This window comes from Lacerta agilis, chromosome 10 (assembly GCF_009819535.1).
Source record: "Lacerta agilis isolate rLacAgi1 chromosome 10, rLacAgi1.pri, whole genome shotgun sequence".
In the NCBI taxonomy this organism is placed as follows: Eukaryota; Metazoa; Chordata; class Lepidosauria; order Squamata; family Lacertidae; genus Lacerta; species Lacerta agilis.
The window spans coordinates 32,779,597-32,802,764 of NC_046321.1; the positions used below are offsets into that span (position 1 = coordinate 32,779,597).

General features: G+C 42.0%; 1 protein-coding gene across 7 annotated transcripts in view; it reads left to right on the top strand.

Annotated features, from left to right (window-relative positions):
* ANKS1B (ankyrin repeat and sterile alpha motif domain containing 1B) overlaps nt 1–23,168 on the top strand; it is a 336,209-nt gene that overhangs the window by 189,874 nt on the left and 123,167 nt on the right. For all 7 annotated transcript variants that reach the window (XM_033163008.1, XM_033163011.1, XM_033163012.1 and 4 more), the window contains one exon: nt 11,875–11,973. In XM_033163008.1, coding sequence (XP_033018899.1) covers nt 11,875–11,973 — 99 coding nt within the window. The remainder of the gene's footprint in view (nt 1–11,874; nt 11,974–23,168) is intronic.

The window sequence follows — 23,168 nt, forward strand, 5'->3', positions numbered from 1 at the left end:
TGAGCAGGACAAACCTCCAATGAATCATTCTGATAATAAATGGCAGTCCAGGAACTAGTAAATGTTTTAGTTTTTAGTAATACATTGTCTCTTGTGAGAACTTTAATGCCTTATACTGTATATCACACTTTGAGGGAGCCTTTCTTTAGGGTTTTACTAGTTTGTTATTTTACAGCACCAACGAAGATGCGCCCAGTAGCTACCTAGAGATATAGTGGTGGTTAGATTTACATCCTTCCTCCCACAATACTTTGTGTTATTTTTTGTGAGGTCAGCAGTAAATAAAACATCAACTATTTGCATTTATTTCTTAATGAGATTTCCATGCCAGTCCTAGGCATATCACACTGAAATCTTGCTGTGGCTGCGCAGATGGTTCAAGGACACTGTCAAATGAGGATTGTGATATTCGTGGGAACACTGGCAGTAATCTGTAAAGAAACATTGGGCAAGGATGGCCAGTTCCTAAGTCCAAGTTTCCTAACAGTTTAAGCATCCTTTCATTTTTTGCCTGGAACAACAACTTGATCCAAAGTCATTAACTAGTGATAATGCTTTTCTCTATGCTATGAGAGTTTCTCCTGACAATTTTTGCAGATAAAGCTGCTGTTAGAGGAACAAAAGAAAACCAAGCCATATTTTCTTGTCAGTTTGCAACTCTTCATCTGACTCAGAATACAAATTCCTCGCAGATGTAAGACCTGGGGAGGCCTGCTGTGTCTCTAGCTAGGCTTTTCATGCTGATTTTGAAGTTGGTGCTGTGGTACAATGCTCTCAGGGATTTCAGCATTAATGCCAAGGCTGACTGTTCCAAGCACTGTTGACTGTAACCCAGATAATTGCTGGCAGAAAACGTAATATGTGGTGGAAAATGTGTTCCCCTAGAGGCAAGCATTTCCTTGTTCGGGATTTCAGTATGGTATCTTTGTCATTATTATATCATTACCTTCTGTAGGAATTCCTTCCTCTGATTCTCGTGAGATGGAAGTTAATCAGTTAAAATAGTTTGCCAACCAAGATTAATGGAACCCACTGAATTTCAAAATTCTTTGCAGAATTCTTTTAAACTGGGGGATTTTTCTGCCAGCTCTGATAGTTGCTATGATGATTACCTTGTTTTACTCCTCCTGTGCTGTACAGTTCTGATTTTAAAAGCATGACCCTTAATACTGATAAGTTTGTTACCAATGGTGGTATGTTTTAAACTGGCTTATTAAATGCAATCTCTGTGTTAGTATTATTTACTGACATAAATATTATGCAGACTTTTTAAAAAAATCAAGTACTGTATATTATTATTGTGTAGCTGTTTGTCTTTCCTGCCCTTCAAAATTCTTTTTAAGGTTATTATGTGGAGTAACATTTTATTTTTTGGTAGTTTCATGCTGTGTTATTTTTATCTTATGCAATTATTTCATGTATTTGTCAATAGTTTTATAGATTCCCCTGAATCAATGAAATGTATTGTGGGGAGGGAATTACAACCATAGCATCTTATTATTTTTGCCAGCAACATTCAGCCTGGTTTTTTTTGGGGGGTGCATCTCCCTTTTTCTGGTTGCTGCTCTGGTGTTAGTCTTGTTGACTTGTGGAACATGATTCCAGGCATCCTCTCTCACAGCTTTGCTGCTGTATACCCCCCCCCCCCCGCCAGTTTCTGAACAGTCTATTTTACTAGTTGCCCTGAGTCCTCAGCATGAGTCATGCTATCTAAACAAATAAAATCATTGACCTTGATGGCAGCTTGTTTCATTGATAATTTAGTTGAATTGTGGAATAGCAGGTCAAGATGTCTAGCAGCACAAGTGTCTTCCATTTTCTCAACAGTTCAGGTCCAGGATTAAATGAGGATGGTACACAATTAGAAAGAACAGGTTGGAGTTATTTTTAAAGAGTTATGTCATACAAAGCCATGGGAGAAATCTTTAATTTCTACTGCTGTAAATTTCCCACCCAGTGGAGCTGTTCCAGATGATAAATGGCTTGGTGCACTTTGCTTGCTTATCGTTGGAGGTGAATAATCTTGAACCTGCTGTGATGAGTATGCTGCCTACAATGAGTCCCAAAGCATTAAACTACACATCATGCCAGGAGATCTGTGAATGATCTTACCTTTTTAAAAACTAAATGCTACTGGTGGAGTGTGTGTGCTAAAAAGTGGGGGGAGGAGGAGGAAGGGAATGGGGAAGTTTAGTTCTTTCCAGGCACCCCATCTTCTTGTTCTAAATTGTTATTCCACATGTATCACGCCTGCATTTCCTCAATCCATGGAATAAATGTGTGTGTTTACGTGATTAAGCTTGGCAAAATAGTGCAGAGGAAAGGGTAAACAACAACATCTCTGCATCATATTCCTAGTCAAATTAGCTGTCCCCACCCAGTGGCTGTGTATAGTAAAAAGGAAAATAGTCAGGAAATAGCATGCAGTTTAGCCCTAAAGAAATAGGAAACAAATTCATATGTTGACCTATTTTAGAAACTGGGTGTGTGTTTTAAATGAACTTGGAACATATGTGAATGAGTTTGTGTGGTGGCTACTTTGTATATTCTTTACTAACACATTTCTTAGTACTGTAAGATAAAAATACTGTATTTTAATATTTTTAATCAATTATTTTTTTAAAAAAACAAAAACAAAAAGCCCTATTGCTTTAGGAATCCTTGCCGTGACAAAGGTTGAGAACCTCTTACGCATGAAGCACATGAGATTGCATCACAGCAGTCGTCTTGTTACCACAGTAACAGGAGTGAGCCAGCTAAGTGTGCCCCCCAGCTGCTGAATAGGAAAGGAGAAACAAAACACAGCCCTCTTCCTGTGTGAAATAAATTGCTGGAACATTCTTTTAAAAGGAAAGAAAAATGGCAACCTTTAATCAATTGCTCTTATATTTTTTTAAGGGTGGGAGAAGAATCAGGCAGTTGAAATTGTTTCCAGTAAGCATTGGGGATACCAGGAATGTAACATTTCTACATAGATTATTAAAATAAGTATTAGGGAACACTTTAATTGACATTTCCTGCAGTCTGTTTTTTAAGATTCAAGTATCTGGCTGGGCTCCTGACATAACTAAAGAATGAATAGAATAAACCAACTGCCTATAGACAAACAGTGGGATATTTCTCATAGCACACAAGACTTCCATTCTGTAGTCACCTTCATTAGCGTAATTTGTGTTGTTACGTTCTGATAAGAAAATGTGATGTCTTCCATGCAGTTCTATAATGCTTGGCATTTTAATATCTCTAATCTTCTTAATACTGTTACTAGGGATGGAAAGATATTTCAGTTTCAGTTATCTTGGTTTCTCTTTTTTCCAATCTTCAATTCAGTTCCCCACATTTCTGCAGCAATTTGCAAATTTTATATTTAAAAAATCCTCATGAAAAAATTCCCAGCATTTCAGTGTGAATTTATCTATAATCTTGCTGGGTTCAGGCACCAGTGTAGTGGCACAGATTGCATCATCTTTTTACTGTAACAAAATTTCATAATTAGTTCAAGGTATTGCACCTTTGGACCAAGGTGTCTTTTTGGGCTTGAAGGAGAAAGTGACATAAAACAGTTTGGTCCAATGGGTTATAACACTAGATTGAGCCAAGTGGGAGGAAGCAGATAAATGAAGTCATTTTCAAAGTAAGAAAAATGGCAAGCAAGAAACCAGTTTTTAATACTTTACTGAACTATATACACTGGATTAATGAGCTGTCATGCTGGATAGCACATCCCAAATACTATAATGAGGGCACAACATGTCATACAGAAAATGCTTTTAATAAATCAGTTTATTTGTTTATTTAAAGCATTTTACCCCATGTATTTTTGTCCGCCTCCTTCCACTAACTCCTGCAGCCAAACTGGTGCCAAAACTATATTGCTCTGCTTTCTTTTGGACCATGCCTGCAACACTGAGAGGAGAGTCTCATTGTCTGGGCAGCCTAGGACCTCCTTACACACTGCCCAGACTGGCATCCCATAGAGGTCATTTTGGTGCTGCTAACACAGCAAAAACAATGTAGGAGGCAGCAGTGACAAGTCACTGGTCTTTGAAGGCACAGCAAATGCTGTGATTCTCCAACCCTGGAGGCACACTCCATTGTCTCTCAAGACAGACAGAAACAAAGACAGCCCCTGCTTTCAGTCTAATAGATACGATGCAAAAGAATAGCTGGTGGGCTGGAAAAAGAAAAAGAAAAAGAAAACCCTCAGGTGCTAGTTATTAAAGTTACATTTTTTTTATCATAGCTAGCTGTGATATAAACATTTTATATCGGTCATGGTTGGTGACTGACTTGTTGACAATGGAATCACTACCATTTACTGGGAGGGGTGAGGAAACAGGGATGTTGGCACTGCATGGGCATACTGGCAGGAGTGCCAGCAGAGGCGGATTTAGGGCAGCGTGAGTGGTGCCATCACACTCGGCACACAGCTGAGAAGGGTGCCTAGTACAACCATGCGTCTGGTGAAATAATTTATTCTACACTAACATTAGGGTTTAGATCGGGCATAGGCAAACTCGGCCCTCCAGATGTTTTGGGACTACAACTCCCATGATCCCTAGCTAACAGGACCAGTGGTCAGGGATGATGGGAATTGTAGTCCCAAAACATCTGGAGGGCTGAGTTTGCCTATGCCTGGTTTAGAGAAATCATCCAAATGTTAAAGCAAAGCACAAGGTTTTCATTTAATAATAACATTAATAGAAAAGCATTAGAGCAGTGCTCTTGCAATCACAGTGAAACTTGAACATTTCTGGCCATTTGCTAATTTTAATGTACAATGGATGTATTTGATATATTGCCTGACAAATCTACATTAAAAAGAATCAGTTGAAAGAAGAGCTGAATAACACATTTCCCCTTCCTTTTCTTAATAATCTAGTAAATATGTTTTTTCTTTTCTTTTTTGCCTTTATGAATAAAATTACAAGGACCTTATTCCAGGCCTAGAATGGATACTCTGCATAGCGTAGAGTATGGGGGGGGAGACACCATTTTAAAAGAAGGCCTCCATTTTGGAGATCTTTCAGCAGGCATATGAATATACCTTCCAACATTTCTCTGATGAAAATAAGGACATCCCATTCCATAATGATAATTTTACTATTTATACCCATAGCTGTCAACTTTTCCCTTTTTTTAAGGGAAATTCCCTCATTCTGAATATGATTCCTCGCAAGAAAAGGGAAAAGTTGACAGCTATGTTTATACCCCACACATCTTATTGGGTTGCCCCAGCCGCTCTGGGCAGCTTCCAACATATATAAAAATATAATTAAACATTAAATATTAAAAAAAAACTTCCCTATACAGGATTACCTTCAAATGGCTCAGGCCTTAGACAACTCCATGCCCTTGAATATTTATCCATTGAAAATAGGGACATCCTAAGGAAAAGCAGGACATTTTGGGATCAAATCAGAAACTGGGACAGCTGTGTGAATGGTGACAATCTGCAGTGCTTTCCAAAAGAGGGGAGGGATTATGCTGTGTGTGGCATGCAGATCACCTCCAAGGATTGAATTGCTCTGGATTGCCTCCTTTAAAGAAGGTGGGTCATAGTGGTGGGATACATAGCATGGTACCTCAACCTCACTTAGTAAAATATTTGCCAAAAGATGTTCACACTGCAAATTGCTTCTTTCAAAGTGATAATGGCCACTTTAAAGGAGATGATGTGCAGTGCAGTACCTCCCTCTTCACTTGGGGTGAAAGAGAGGTGAGACAAAGGTCACAATATTGCAGTAAAAAAAAAAAATTCTCCCTAGCAAAGTGCTGCTTTTCAGAGAAACAGCCAGCAAACAGCATCTTTCATTGTGAAAAACAGAACCTATAAAGATTCAGTGCTGGAACAGCCCTACATGGCTTAACACACTGAAATACATTTTCTATTACTGAATAAGATATGTTGCTAATTTACTTTACCATGTGATCATAAACAATACACAGTTTTCCAACCATTGAACATATTGTGCTATTTCATGACTTAATATGTCAAGTGGAGTGAGTTGACTTTTAAACATTTTACTAGCACATGAGAGCTGCTTTTTCCTGGTTTCGTCCTACAGTGCTGCTGTACTGTTTAAAGACCTGCAAATCGTCAGCCTGTGATCCAGGGGCGGAGGAAGGGGGGGCGGAGGTGGGGGCGGTCAGCCCTGGGAGTCACCACTGAGGGGGGTGACAAAATGCCAGTGGCACTCATTGTGGGGCATGCCCCAAACAGTCCGCCTGCCACCTCCCCCTCAACTGTAGGGCAGCTGAATGGGAGGAGGCAGGCAGACTCCATGGAGGCCCCGCAGAGCATCCTGTCCCGGCTTGTCCTGTCCTGGCTCGCCCTGTCAGCTTGCTCCGCTGCTGCTGTGGGCACTTAGAAAACGATGCTGTGATTACTAAGACCCAGCATGGGTTTCTCAAAAACAAGTCATGCCAGACAAATCTTATTTCTTTTATACACACACACACACAGTTTCAAGCTTGGGGGATTAGGGGAATGCTGTGGGCAAAGTGTTTCTTGTTATCAGTAAGGCTTTTGACAAAGTCACCCCAAGATCTTCTTGTGGAGAAGATGGTAAAATGTGGGATTCGTAGCTGGTTGACTGACTGAACCCAAAGAGTGCTCTCTAATGGTTCCCTCATTACCCTGGAAAAAAGGGACAAGTGGGGTGTCACAGGGCTCTGTTCTGGGCCCATTGTTGTTCAGTGTCTTTATAAACAACTTGAATGAAGGAATTGAGGGGGAGCTCATCAAATTTGCAGATGACACCAAACTACGAGGGATAGCTAATGCATCTTTGGGTTATTTGTGGGGCATAGGAATTCGTTCATTCCCTTCCCCCAAATATAGTCTGCCCCCCCCACAAGGTATGAGGGACAGTTGGACTGGCCCACTGCTGAAAAAGTTTGCTGACCCCTGGTGTAATGCATTAGCAAAAAAGGGGGGGGGTAATGCTATTCAAGGCTGCATCAACGGAAGTATAGTGTTCTGATCAAGGGAGTTGATAGTACAGCACCAATATATTCTGCCTTGGTCAGACCCCACTTGAAGTACTTTATCCAGTTCTGGGCACCACTATCTAAGAAGGATATTGATAAGCTGGAACATGTGCAGAGGAGGGTGGCCACAGTGATCAAGGGTCTGGAAACCATGCCTTATGAGGAATGGTTGAAGGAGTTGGGTTTAGCCTGGATAAGATGAGGCTGTGAGGACATATGATACCCATCTTCAAATATCTGAAGGGCTTTTCCCTAGCCCTATGTTCCTTTTGTTATTCCTCCCTTTTTATTTAGCTTTAGATTTCTACCCTTAGTTCCTTTCCTCTACCCATACTTTTTGCCTTTTTAAAACTATATTTACAAAAATATGAGTTAAATACAGTGGTACCTCAGGTTACAGACACTTCAGGTTACAGACTCCGCTAACCCAGAAATAACGCTTCAGGTTAAGAACTTTGTTTCAGGATAAGAACAGAAATTGTGCTCTGGCGGTGCAGCGGCAGCGGGTGGCCCCATTAGCTAAAGTGGTGCTTCAGGTTAAGAACAGTTTCAGGTTAAGAACGGACCTCCAGAATGAATTAAGTTCTTAATCGGAGGTACCACTGTATTTCTTTAAATGAAATCTTGGGAAATCAAAATAAATTTACATTATATCCTTGTGCTTCCTTTGCAAGGACATGAATGAAAAGTGTCATTCTGGATTGGCTCTGATGTGTAGCCATTTCTGTTTTTACAGACATTATAGTCTTGCTGCTACTTCTGGTTCAAATGAGAAAGTAGGGATTCCCTGGGATAGCTCAGCATGAGACTTAATTTCAGGATCATGGATTCTAGTCCCACATTGGGCAGAAAGATTGCTGCATTGCAGGGGGTTGCACTAGATGACCCTTGTGGTCCCTTTCAAACTCTGCATTTCTATGAGATCAACAAAACCAGAATTTCCCAATCAGAAAGTACCTACCTTCATTTCCTCCTTTTTCCTATCCTGCCCTAGCTCCGTGCTGACAGTGCAGCTCCAAGGGTTTTGATACAGCTATAATCGAAGTCATGTTCTTTTTTTAATGCATAACGGTATTTGGAGTTTTCTGCTGAGCAGTGCGCATTATTCTCTAATGTCCTTTTGTGTTGTCTTTCTCTGAGCCCCATGAGATGTTGCGGATTTCACACAGAGAGATCAGACTTTAACTTGTGTTTGCACTCTCACTTATTGCTCATCAAATCTTTGCTCATTTTCAGAAAGTGATGCCTATGCACTATTTAATTGCTTCAGGCTTCCTGTTCTAGATCCTTAATTACAATGCATATCTTTTATGGGAGTAATGTTGTTGGCAAAATTAAGGAGTGATGATTATGCCAAATATCAAAAGTAGTCTACTTCTTATGGGCCTTCAGTTTTGTCAGCAATTCAGATGTCTCATTTGTGTCTTCAGCCTTTGGAGTTACTCTGCTTTCCCCCACCAAACAATCTGCTTTGGGGGGAAATATGCAGATATTCACATGACCACATAATGGGTAGTTGCTGATGAGCAGTGTTCTGGGAGGGCAAGGACTAAATGACAGATTGTCCCAGTAGGTTAATGGAATAGCTTTAACTTTCTCTCCACCTCCTCATACATTTGTTTGCTTGCTCAATTTTCAGCCCACTTTTCTGCATATTGAAGGTTATACAAAGAATAGATGGGGGGGGGATGCTTTACATAAAGCATGCAAAGTTGCTGTAAGAGCCCCAAATGTAAAATGGGATATGTTTTTTTCTTTAGTATGTTTTCATCTATGTATATGGTATTAGCTTGCAGCCATGTATGTATCACCCGTACATAAGCTAATAATAGCAGGGCTCTTCATTTAGTGTATGGTGGTACTGTGCTACAATTCAGATAACTGGGGAATGATTCACACATGTACGTATGTAAATCTCTTGGTGTTTCATCTAGAGCTGCACAAAGGTTGCCTCCCACTTCTCCATCAGCCCTTTCTTCCCAGCAAAGATGTGGGTGGGAAATTCAGAGAGTGGAGAAAAGACCAGGTGACATTTGGGTTGGTGGTGGCAGTACTACTTTAAAGTGCCATGTTTAAATTACAATATGGCTTCTTCCATTAACACCTTTTCCTGCCTCTTTGAAGCAATGTCATGGACTGGCAGGATGCAGAGGAGTGGTGGGAGGCACCAACTGAAGAACCCCCAAGGGAACCCCCAGGGGATGAAGGCTCAGCGCCAGGAGATTGGTGGGGGGAAGATGTAGAGTGGTCAGAGGGAGAGGATTAGGGAGAGGAGCAGGGGTGTATGAAGGGGAGTGCCGGGGGTGCGGCCCACCCCATGTGTCATCCTGATGGGGGTGACAAAATGGCAGGTGGCACTCGTCACCACGGGGCCTGCAGTGCATGCAAGGCATGCTTCTCACCATCCGCAGGCTCCGCACTGTCTGCCCGCTGCCTCCCCCCAGCTGTAGGGCGGCTGAGGCCCTGCTGCGTGCATCCAGTCTTGACCCATATGGGTGCTGCGCACTCCGTGCTGCACCCCCAATTGGGACGGCATGGGATGGCACAGCACGGGGCGTGCAGTGTCCATAGGGACAGGGTGCACTGCAGCACCCATAGGGACGGCATGGGGTGCGGGGTGTCCATAGGTACGCGGAGCACTGCAGTACCCATAGGGATGGCACGGGACACCACGTGCCCTGTGCTGTTCCTATGGGCACCACGCGCCCCGCCCCATGAGCGGTTTGCCCTACCCCTGGGCACGCTGCCCCAGGTGCTTGAGACCCTTCCTCCACCATTGGAGAGGAGGTGTCAGAAGCTGTAGAGGGAACAGGGTTTAGTGAGCAGGAAGAGGCTGTGGCAGAGAGTTGTCCAGACTCAGAGGCCGTGGGGTGGGGGAGGGCAAGATACAGAGGTTAGGCAAGCTGTTGAAGAATCCAGGGAGTCTCCCACTCCTGCTGCATCCAGCTCCTCCCCAAGCCCAGTATCCCATAACAAATGGAAAGAACTGAGCAGAGATTGGTTGTGTGCAGACACATTTTGCGACTGCTTGGGAAAAACCCTGGGGAGGAGGCGCCTTAGAGGGAGGTGGGAATACAGGGACCTTCAGTGCCTCATTGGGGCAAGACCTACTAGGAAGAGTTGCTGTGATCACTAGGCATGCACTGTTTTGGTGTCAACTTCGCTGACACCAGGTTATTTATTATTTTATTGCTGAGATACTCCTAACCCTGGTTACTGACAAGCACTGCAATGGCTCGGCTCAGCCCCTGCCAGTACCACTGTTCTCACACACTTTGGAGATTGGGAATCATTCCCAGGACATTATATGGGGGGAGGAATAGTACTGCTGTCACCTCACCCAGCCAAATATGTGCTCTCCCTTCCTGATCTTTGTGAGAGCTTCCCCTCTGAACCATTAAATGTGGAGAAATTTGGTGGGTTGGAACATTTGGATCAGTCCTAGTTTCATCAGTGTCTCACTCATAGTAGAATGCATGAACTACCCTTTGAAATAGAGCTGCATTTGAGATGAGAGAAAAGCTCTGCCTGGGGTGCAGGATTTGAGTGTTTGGCACCCATGAGTCATCACTTGATATTGCCAGTTGAGTGATGAACAAGCCGGTATTCACCTTTCTCCAGATTCACCTGCTTGCCATTCTGTGTGACTTTGTTTCTATCTGCTTCTGAAATAGAGTTGTTTTAGCTACTGTGGCAGTAGTGGAGTGTGCTGTAAGTTATGTTTATTGTTACAAAGAATTAACAATTAAATCACATGGGTTGCGTCCAACTTAGTTTTTCCAATTGAAAGTAATAGACATGACTAACTTAGATACATTAATTTTAATGGCTCTGCTCTAAGTTAGCCATGTCTATCAATTTCAGTGGGTCTACTCTGAGTAGGACTAGCTTTGCCTACATCCCATCTATATGGTTCCTCCCAGTTGTCACTTAGACCCTTTCCCAAAATCATGCAATAAAATCCAGTTTTTGAAAGCAGGAAAAGAAAGAGGAAGGGGGAAATTACCCAAAGGAGACTGGATTCCTTAAAGAGTACACAGATGTGTTGTTTTTAAAGGAGCACTTCTAAACAGCAATTTAGTGTGGACTCTGTACTGCTCATGCATGCAGCTCTTTGTGCAACAGCCACACAATGTCATCTTCATACAGTGATAATGCTGGGGACATGCCCATGCAGTGCTTTTTGGTGTTGATTGGTACTCACTGGTGCAGAGTACTGTCACCTCTAACTGCCTGATCCTGTAACTTTAAAAATATGAACCAGGCTAGCTTCCTAATGAGGTGATTGCCTGGGTGATGGGCCATTAAGGGGAACAAAGGAAAGGGAGGCTGTGTGAGACAGTTAGTTAGAAGGACATAGCCAGAGTTTAGAGTTGAACTTGCAGTAGTATGGGCCACAGGAAAAAGCAGTAAGCATGAGAGAGAGTCAAAGCAATGTTTGACTTCTATTTGAATACAAGGCTAGGGCTATAGTAGAAACAAGACCCTTTTGGGGGTATTAATGTTGTGCACCCCTGTATTGTAGGCTCAGGTTGTATTAATGTGTAAATGAAATTTATATAATAAAAACACCACAATCTCTGCTGTGCCTCATTCAAAAAGGAAACACGAACCCTGGGAAAGCACATGGAACCCCTGGAATCTCGCACCACTTGGAGATTGGGGTGGCATGAAACAATATATTTAATTAATTGCTAGTACTACAGATCGAGTAGTGATACTGTAACTTTTACATTTTCAGAGCCTGAAAAGAAGTGTGATCATGATTCATGATTTGTTGTTAACAATGAACTTGTTAAAATCCAGTAGCATAAGATGTTTTAAACTATCCAAAATATTTTCCAATATATACCTGTCACTATATTATCTTGTTTGTTTTAGGGAAGCAACGTGATGGAGGATCAGGACCTTTTAGAAATTGGAATACTTAATTCTGGACACAGACAAAGAATTTTACAGGCAATTCAGCTCCTTCCAAAGGTACCCTTTTGTTTTTCCTGTCCACATTCCAATGTCATAAGCAAGAGGCTATTATTATTATTATTATTATTATTATTATTATTATTATTATTGCATCATTCTTAAGTAAGAAATGTTGTCCTTCCAGGCCTCGCTATCTGCCAACATAATTTTTAGTCCTTTTCACCTGTGCAATGTCTGATTCATATCGGTGCCCTTTTTAAAATAACATTCTGTATGAGTGGAGAAACAGCAGTAACATATTCAAGTAGGTTCATTGATAGCCTTATGATCCATGAGTTGTTCTAATCATCTTTTAAAGTCATCCAAGATGGTGGGCATCACTGCTTCTTGTAAATTCCATGGTTCTCCCTCCTTGAGAAGGGAGGGAACCAATCCACATGCACATCAGGATATTAAAACAGAAAGATGACTGTTTTCAGATGACAGAGTCTGTGTTCTGGCACTGGGGATGAGTGACAACAACCAGTCTATCCACAAAAGTGCTGGGTCTTGTTGCTTCTCGTTGACGATATAGTGGCTGGAGGTGGGGAAGAGACAGAGAGATGCAGAAGAAAGGCCACCTGTAAGTTATCTTTCACTGTAGCTTCCACTTTTGCCTAGAACTCCCCCACCTCACTGTCTGCGCATATGTGTGCTCAGTACCTCTGGGGCTCAGAGCTCGCCACCATCCCCACCCAACATGCAATGCCCAGCAAAAGTTATAATAACTTCCCGTAGTGTCAGGTGTGGGTGATTCTATCCTCCCCTGGCAGCATCAAGGATCAAGGCAGAAGCAAGAAAGTTTGTATTTATGGTTCTTGTGGTGTAAGGCAAAGAATCCAGTCCTTAACTCCATAGTGATGTTGCTCACCCTGAGCCCCTCTCCTTCCTTCCCCAGCAACAGTCTGTGTCTCTATGGGTGGCCTCAGGAGTCAAATGTCTTTGAGTTCTTTGCTCTTGAATTCTAAGTGAGCGATGCGTACGCAGGTATGGTGGTTCTTCTGTGCTCTCCAAGGACATCTGTGCTGGCAATTATCCCACTCTCCCTCCTTCTCCCAACACCTCATAACTTGGCAGCTCTGAGTTCTGCTGCAATTCAACCCTGTCTCCCTCTTCTCTTGAAACTACTGGAGAAGGGGGGGGGATCCCTCCACTCCCCCTACTCCTCCGAGGGAAGCAAAGGATGAGGAGGGGATGATTCCCAGCCTTCCCCTTCAGTCCAGTCCCTGACACGTAGGCACTCAAAAGCAGCCAGACAGTGCTCCAATACATTAAATGATTTTTGAGATCCTTTCCAAGGAGACCTGCAATTCTTTTAAGAAACGTTCGCTCTATTTTTTTTTTTAAGGTTTGTAAGATGCTCTGAACAATGCAAACATACTAGAAGCTTGCGGCATATATACTTCTAATAAAACTACATACACATCATGTTGGTTAAAGTTGCTTTGCCTTTGATACTTTCTGGTGGATGTAAATATGGAATCCATTCTGTTAATAATTTTCCCAAATATGAGAAAAAAATAATTAAAATCTCTCAACGTGGAGTTATGACACATTGCAGACCCAAGCGCAGCAGGCCAGGGGTTACTGTGTGGAGGGGTTTTGAAGTGTAGAAGCAGCAAAAAATGGTGTGACACCAGCTTGGGATCGAAATGGCCACAACTTTATTGATGACAGATGTAGGTTGGTTTTGGCATAGGCATTGGGTAAGTATCCTGAATCAGCCAACCCAACTGCTGGCTGATAATTCCATCAGGGCAGATCCTGTGGTTAAGGATCCTCTATGATGTAGATCTATGGGATGATCCTGCCAGTGTGTCATCTGGGGTGTTCTATGGCCTGTTGGCCCACGCCTGGGCTTTCAGTCAGAACCCAACCACTGGACCCCATTATTGAGGTTCCCTGAATTTTGATCTTGGATCTGGGGGTAGGGCACCTACCTACCCCATAGCTTTAGACTAACGATCCAGCCAAGTGCCTTTTTCTGCCACATGTGTCGGCCCCTCCATGCCAGCTTGTTGCTCATCCGCTCACATCTGCAGCCAATCTCACAGGCTCCAGTCGATGTTCATCAGCCTGGCCTCATTGCCTGTTGGTGATAGGTAAATGCCATCTCATCAATACAAGTCCATTTTGTCATAAGTGATAGCAAGATGCCAAATAATGCATTCATCTAACCAGGATAGCAAGTAGGACAATGTGCTGTTCACCTTCTTCCAGGCAAGATTGATTGCACTGGTTCTGATGCTCCTTGCCACTGCCACCGCTCCAAGTACTTGGACCCAAAAATGGACAAGCTTGGGTGTGCCATATGAAGGCCTTGAGATCTGCAACTGCTGCCCAGATGAGGTCTATGTCTTCCTTCTTGACCAGATCATTTTCACCAATCTGAATAACAAGAACATCAGGCAGCTCCAGTGCTGCCACCCATGCTGTCAACCATGGCATTAGATCATCCCAGCGCATGCCCATTTGGCTCATCCATGTGTTATGTGCTCTGTCTTCTAAAGTAAGGTGCTGGCCCCATGAAGTTGATAAAGCATGTGCCTGAGCTCAGTGCACTATGCTGTGACTACCTGCAAGAAATCATCAACAAGAGGCAGTGAGGCCATGGATCCCAGTGCACACATAGTGCCTATAAGAAGATGATTGGCAATGGCCCAGACCTTCAATGCGAGTCAGGGGAAGGCCCCAGCAGAAAGCCATGGTGGCTGTGCCTATACAAAAGGAATGTGCAGAAAATACTCTGGAGTCCAACCCACACTCAAAGATGGATTTTCTAAGGACTGCTGTGAACTGGCATCTGGATAAGTGAGCACTATCTGTGTGCAATAGCAGTGGGATGCCTACATCAGGCCACACCTTCAGGAATTTCCTTGTGTGAACCACTGGGCTGGAGTTGGGACATGTCACCATCTAAAGAGGGGTCGCCTTACTGCACATACAGTTACCTAACTGTGCACCACACAATAGTTAAAATAAGAATAAAAAGAAATGCAAAAACTGCCAATGAGAAAAAGGTGGTATTGTTGTAACACATGATATATTATGCATATCATTTCCACATGATGCACGTTTGAGATGCACATGCACAAAATCCTTAGATACTTCAAAACCTTGAAATAATGGAAAACATTTCCACCAAGCACATAATACTGTATTCATAACTAGGCGAGCTAAGTATGATTTTTGAATTATCACCCATCATTAGTTCCAAGACACTGAATTGCACTGGAAATCTGAAACACAGTTCTGCAAAACCCAGATGGTTTGAGCAGAATTTGACATTTAAAAGTTATAATATTATATATTGAAGCAGCGAGGGCATCAATGCAGTTGAAAAAGTATTTGGTTTTGGTGTCAAGAATCCTTCCTTTTCTATAGAGGTAGCAGGTAAGAGAATTCTGCTTAAGAAACAAGCAGCCATGGAGTCACCAAAAGGCCTGAAGGAAGAAGCCATTAGCCTGGGAATCAAGTGACAGCAGTGGAGGTCATGAAGCTAAGATTTACTCATAAAAAGTGCTGAATATAAAAAGGTAAAGGGACCCCTGTTGTAAAATTAATTGCTTAGATAAGCAGCAGCAGGCTGAACTGCTTTCGGGCGCTTACGATCGGGGTCCACGCGCTTCCTCCTGTGCACTCGTCTCACAGTTCAAAGCAGAGCAGTTCTTCGCAGAGTATAGCAGAGCAGCGCAGCTTAGTCCCTAAGAATGATGCTTCTGGAGTCTGTAGTCTTTTTATCTACAAACTACTTTTATTTATGAACTATTTACAGCTTAACCTGGAGCACACTCCTGTAACATGGTGCTCACACAAACGAAACCGAAAGCAGGAAAAAAAAACACAGCAACTGGTACATATATCCATAGAGGGACGTCACATCCTTGCCAGGCTTAACCCTGTGTTAACCTGTATGTACAACAACCCCTGACCATTATGTCCACTCGTGGCCGACTCTGGGGTTGCGACGCTCATCTCGCATTACTGGCTGAGGGAGCTGGCGTACAGCTTCCGGGTCATGTGGCCAGCATGACTAAGCCGCTTCTGGTGAACCAGAGCAGCACACGGAAACGCCGTTTACCTTCCCGCCGGAGCAGTACCTATTTATCAACTTGCACTTTGAGGTGCTTTCGAACTGCTAGGTGGGCAGGAGCTGGGACTGAGCAATGGAAGCTCACCCCATTGCTGGAATTCGAACCACCGACCTTCTGATCAACAAGCCCTAGGCTCTGTGGTTTAACCCACAGGGCCACCTGCCACCCTGCTGAATATAAAGTTATGAGCTAAAGAGGCAGGGAGGATGACAACTTGAAAGGTAAGGAAGGAGGCTAAGAATTGTGAGGAAGCTGATAATTTGGGGGACAAGGTGCAGAGACACATTGTGAAAAGGAGCCAAGCGAAAGTGTCAGTGAATCAGGACCCCAAGCCAGTTATGTCTAGCATTGACCACCTCTTCCTTCTTCACACCACACAGACATCATAAAACTCCTGGCACACCAGAAAAGCAACTGTGTCCTAACTTTTAAAAGGATCATGCTGTGATTTCTGGATCTTTTATGAGCATTCAGTTTACTTCTGGTCTCAGATTTGTGAGTGTATGAATGAACCGCATAGAATGCTGAGGGTTTTGACAAGATCAGAAACTATGAAAAGAACAAGACTTAGATGAGGAAGATGATTAGTTTAACCATTAACACAACTAATTTTTTTAATGTTATCAAAAAGTATGGTGTAGCTTTTGCTATTTGGACCGTATTTTAAACTACTGGATGGATGGATGAATCAAAAGCTAGAATCCAAGAGGCAGTCCTTTCCACTATTGGGCTGATAAAATGTAATTATTTGCCAGAGTGTTGCAAGAGGATGATACAATATAAAGAAAAGTACATTCAGCACCAAATAAATCCCTGTAGGCATCTCAAGCTTGAAAATTAGTGCTCCAGTAGAGTCCTGAGGAACAGGAGGGCAGGGATATCAGTAACCTCAGAGCTGTAAACCTTCAAAGCATCTTCCTGAGTTCCAGCAGGAGCAACTTACTGAAGGATGTGTGAAAGAAACTCAATATATCTGTTTTAGGAGGAAGCCTTTGCCTTGTTATATAAATGCAGGTCTAGATTTGCATGCAAAAGGGAACCGTGTAATAAGAGTTCCTTTCCAAGGGGGTATGGGGCCAGCTGGGAATTGCAATGCCAGTTAATGGTTATCGGAAAAGTACTGACTTGTACTTCTCAACCTAACTGCTAAACCTCCTGACATCAAGAAGTTTTGCAAATAATAAAGGAGAAACTTCCACTGAACTTCCACTAGCTGCTGGTAGGGAAAAATATTAAAACACTACGTCAAATCTTTTATACCTGTCAGAAAGCAAGGAGGTCTCTGCATGGTAGACGTACCCTTCCAGGGGATGTCCATTGATATTGTGGAACCATTGCCTTGATCCATTCACAACGGGTGTGGCGGCGGCAGCAGCAGGTGTATGCATGTATGAATGTATGTATGTATGTAGGATGCTTCTGAAATCATTGCCTGCTGAATTTCTCCTTGGTTTTTCTGGTTCTGAACTACCAGAATATTTTTCCAGCTAATGTTGGAATCTTTAGTCATTTTGCAGTTTTGTTTTGTTTTGTTTTGTTTCTGGCTTTTGGGCATCCTCTGAAAGCACTTTGCACAAATAACCTAAAAGTTGAATAAACCAAAAAGAAATAAAGGGCGGATGCCTAACAGTTGTCTTCTCAGAAACCTTACAGGTATCCTGCCTCAGATTCCAGCCACAAAGAGCCACCATGAACCTCAATCCCACTGCTGGAAGGACAAGATACCCCACCTAGGTAAGCAAAGTCACCAGGGAACCATGCTTTACAATATGGCATTTGAAATTACTCTATCCTTCACTTCTAAGCCACCCAAGAAATGTCAATGGCCACAAAATGTTTCCCATTCCTCCACTGTAATATGTGGACACTGCACTGGCTTAACAATACTCCCCTACTTAGCAGGGTCTACAAGTTTTTCTTCCCCTAACCATGGAGCACAGAGTAGGGATGCTCTGTACAGAAAGGAGACTAGTTGGCTATAAACCCCCAAATGCAGGCAAATATCTACCACAGACAGACTGATGAAAGCAATAAAGAGCAGAGATACCTACGGGGGTGAACTTTAGGTACCTCAGTACCATAATTGCAACTACTGGCAAATGTCCATTCATCATTTTTCCTTGTGTGGCCTGTTTTCCAAGCATTAGTTACCCTTCCAACAGTTTGACTTCACCCCCAAAGGCACACTCCTCCATTGTCTCCCAAGGCAGACAAATGCTGAGTTGCTGTCAGAATGGACTACAGCAATGCTCCATATGTGAGTCTGCCTCTTAAAGATACTGTGTAAATTTCAGCTGGTTCAAAATGCAGTGGCCAGCCAATTACTTGGAACTCAAACATCTTAGCATATTTCTCTGGTCTTTCATAATAGGGATTGTTTCCAGGCTCAGTTTATATTGTTGATTTCAGCCTTTAAAGCCCTAAATGGTTTGTGGCCAGGCCACCTCAGTGCCTATCTTCTCCCATAAACTAGATCAGATTTGCATCTGAGTTCTGTTCATGATCCTACCCTTATATGAGATCAGATGGGTAGGTACCTATGGCAGAGCCATTTTGTGGTGGCACCAAATTTGTGGAATACCATCACTCTGAAGTCCCATTGGTACCTTTCTCCTTTATCATTCAGAAACATTTTGAAGATCTCTCCCCTCATTCAAAAACAAAACTAACTCAGCTCCTCATGTTTTTGGTTTGTCAGTTTCTGTTATCATGCTGTGCTTGGCTTTTATTATGTTGTTTTGGATTTGGTTTTCCTCTGCTGATGTTTTCAATTGCTTTGCTTTCAATTCTTTTCTTTTAGGGCAAGGCCTTACAAGGAGACTTACATTTTAAAAAGTCTGAAGCAGTATAGCATGGAAAAGAAAAGTTGTAACAAAACCAGCCTCATATAAAATTATATATAAGGAGCCAGTAATAATGTCAAAGGCATAGATGATGATTTTTTAAAATGTCTTTAAGGTCTGCGTTAAAGCTACAAGGGGGAGGGGCAAGAAGAGCTGTTGGAAGAGGAAGTCCACAATGGGGCTACCACTGAAAATGTCCTGTGCATAATCCCTGTTGGTCTTAGTTTGGAGCTAGTCCTAGACAGGTTCATATTGGTTATTATTACTTCAAATAACCTGGTCCCAAATTGTCCAGACTTAACTCCTATGCTTTTATAGATTTACTTATGGGTTGGGGAACTTTAAATTTTATTTCATGCACTTCAGATTGTTTATATTAATTTATTGTACTTTTAAAGTCAAGCTCCTTTATGTGTCCTTAGTACAGAAATAAAGCCAAAGATAATCTAATGAGCACCTACTCTGTTGTGTACGCTGTGTTACTCATTCTTCATTACCATCCCCATGTTTCTCTTGTGTCTCCACAGGCAACCAGGCAACCATTCAGAATGCATCTTCAGTGCCATGCAGACCTCAAGCAAGGCCTATAGCAGTAGAAAATGGGAAGCCACTTGTGCCTCTGTGGGGTTGCCTTCCTCCTTTGTTTTCTCTTGTGTCTAGAGAGGTTACAAGAGTACATGACAGACTACAGTTTAACAGATGCAGTTGTATGCAGGTGGAAATGGGGAAAACTGCATCTGTTGCTCACTGTCATGCAGATTACAAAGGCACAAAGGCACACCAAAATATTTTTGAATTATTTATTAATCATTCTATAATGAGAAATAAATGTATGTATGCAAAAGTGATTTTTATGCCTATATTTAAGTGTATTTGACATTACTTACTCATAGCTGTCAACTTTCCCCCCTTTTTAAGGGAAATTCCCTTATTCCGAATAGGATTCCTTGCAAGAAAAGGGAAAAGTTGACAGCTATGTACTTATTGCAGGTCCCCCCCCCAAAAAAAAAGGTTTGTTCAATTTGCCTTTAAAAAATTAATGGCTTTCTTTGTACATTTAAAAAAATGTTTGGTTGGGTTTAGGCCATGGGTGCCAGCTCCTAGGGGCTGAACCCTTTTGGCCCCCCTCTATACTTTTGTGGTAGGGACTGGGGGCCCCTATGCCTCAAAACCACAGACCAGAAGAGCAGAACTGAGTGTGCCGTGCCTCCAGTGACCAGCTGCTCTCCTGCTCCTCCTGCCATGGAAGGGAAGGAGGGTCAAAGCAGCCTCCTGCCAGTGGCGCTGCCAAGAGGAGGCGGAGCATGAGCCGCCAGTCATTGAGCTGTGTGGCCACCTCATTGGCTCCTCTCCTGGCTCCTCCTAATGCCCTGATGTCACATGCACAGCGTTGGGGCGTGGGGCGTCATGTGCACAACATTGTCCTCCCCAATCACCTTTACAAGCTGGCGCCTCTGGTTTAGGCATTCCTTTTTGGTTAATAAGTGTTACTGAAATGTTAAACACTGTAAAGCTTGATTCAAAGAAGCTCATGCTTTGACTAAGAATAAACTTCATAAGAAAACTTTCGTAAGAGGAAATCCTCAAAAGAGGACTTTCAGCTCAAATTTGGAGGACATGGGGAATGAAAAGGTCACCTACTGTCATCGGTTTTGTGGACATAGGGGGGGTGTACCACCATTGCCAGAATTTTGGCCAACAACCGGCAACCACCATTGCCTTCTCCCCCACCCACAAAGCTGCCAGGCAAAGGTAACACAATGACCTTGTTCTTACGGGACTTCTAGAGGGGTGTTAGCCCTGAATGGCAGCTATCATTTTATTTTCCTCAGAAGCTCTCATCTGAGTGATCCTGTGTCGTGTGGAGTTATTCTGGGAATTTGGAGGAATAATGTGGCGACTGTCAGGAGCAGCAGTAGTGAGTCCCCCCCCCCCCAAACCTCCCAGACATCCATTCAACTTTGCAGCTGTGAATTGGAGCACAAAATTGTGGGATCTTGGGTTAGCCCTAGTGTCAATTCTCAAAAGTATCACTGTCATCGGTTAGGGTTTTAAAGACTACCATTGAGAGAAATTGGCAAACCTTTTATACAGTTTTTAGACACTTAGAAAACATTTCAGAATGTTTTCCTTTCAGCACTTTTTTTCAGTAACATCCAAAAGCAGTGAAGATGCTGTGATGGAAATAAAAAAACCTTTTCCCATCTAATAGCTTCTGCATCCTTTTCAAGTAACAAGAGTTCTGTTTTTATATGCACTGACAGGTTCTTGATACATGAAGAAACAACAGCTTATATATATATATATATATATATATATATATATATATATATATATATATTGAAACAGATTTTAATAAAGAGCTTCTAAAGAGCTGTTATTGTTATATAGGTTAGCTTTCCATAGCTTCATTTAATTAATTCTGAAATTATCCGAGTTCTTCCTTTTTAGTGGGTGGGTAGCTGGGCAGAAAATGTCAGTCTAAGCGGGGAGGGGGTCCAACACTAGACAGCTTATAATAGGAAGCTGCTTTGCCTCAAAGGAGATGTAAGCCTATCTGGAGATGCAAGGGATTGAAACTAACCATACACATGTGAAGCACATGAGCTACTACTGAGCTATGCCCTCCCCCCACCCCCACAACAATATGCTTATATATATTTGAAACAATAATTCACCTTATTACAGACATTACGGATTATCATTTACTCTTAGACATTTAAAAATTATTTTCTGTGATCTGAAAAGGAAAGCCAAAATATGTGATATGGAATTGATTACTGTTATCCTATGTGTTGACAAACCATACGAGCTAAGTACATTAACTTGATAATAAGTGTATTTGACGGGACATTATATGTTCATTTTTGGAATGAAATAAATTAACTCAGTTATTTGTCATGTTCTTTTAAAAAAATAATGTATTTATCTATCTTCTCATGTTCAATCCACATGTGCTCATTTGTTTATACTATTTTCATACAATTTAAAGTTTTACCTTTTCCCTGTAACATTATGACTGACTAAGCTAATGAAATTATTAAAACCATTTTCAAAGAGGAAGGAAGAAACCACCTTCTTTTAAAAGCAGTACTGATTCCTTCAGCAAAAATATATCTCTGCAAAATATTTATTCATAGCATGCATCAACATGTAACTCTTGTAGTTCTCTGAATCTTCATCTCCAAAAAATAACATCACACATTTGTTCTTTTCTATATTACACTTTTCTCCTTTCTCCCCTGTTACATCATTAAAAATCATTGAATTATGCCAGTTTAAATACTGTCCCTGATCCTAATCTTTTTGTGTATCCCACTTGCCCAGTCCCTCTATTCCTGATACTTACTTCAGAAAATTTCTGACTCCTGACACTGCAAAAAAAAAAAAAAAAAGTTGTTTCACTGTTTCCATCCATTTCACTGTGTACCCTTTCCACCTATTTAACATAGGGATAGCTATTGAGATCTTCCTTCAGGTGCTCCAACTATTTGAAGTGGCAGCTAGTGGAAGGGCCTGAACAGGCTCTCTTATCATATTTATATTAAAACATCATATTTATATTAAAACACAGTTCAAACTGTGAGAAGCATATTTTCCAACAGTCGGAAGCTTATCAATAGTTAGGGCAATTTCAGTGTGTTTCTAGAAAATACCCTAGTTTTCTCAACCAGCTGATTTATACCAACAGCCCAGGAGAATAGTTTCTGGAAGCCATAAAATAATTCCTCTTTTAAAAAATTATTTCCAACTTAAAATAAGTTTTCCTCAATTAATTGCTTTTATTAAAGATGATTTAGATTAATCCCTGTCTTTATGGTTTTCTGCATGTGTTTCTCTTTATAAATAAGGGCCCTGGAGACTAAAACTGGCAGCTTAAGGCCTCTTGACTCTGAGAATATGTCATTTCTTCTCATAGAACTCATAAAAGGGGGAATATCTTGTTCTAGACCAGGCATAGGGAACCTTCGGCTCTCCAGATGTTTTGGACTACAATTCCCATCATCCCTGACCACTGGTCCTGTTAGCTAGGGATCATGGGAGTTGTAGGCCCAAACATCTGGAGAGCCGAAGGTTCCCTATGCCTGTTCTAGACTATCCCCTTTGGCTGTGTGTGAGAGAGAAATTGGCAGACAGCTCAAGGCTACATTGGTCATCCAATTTTTTATTGCACTGTTTTACCACAGACGTTCTCCAATACTGTGGAAATCGTTAAAACAAGAAACCATTCATAAAAATACTATGAATCTACACTCTGCACTGCCAGATGTCAATA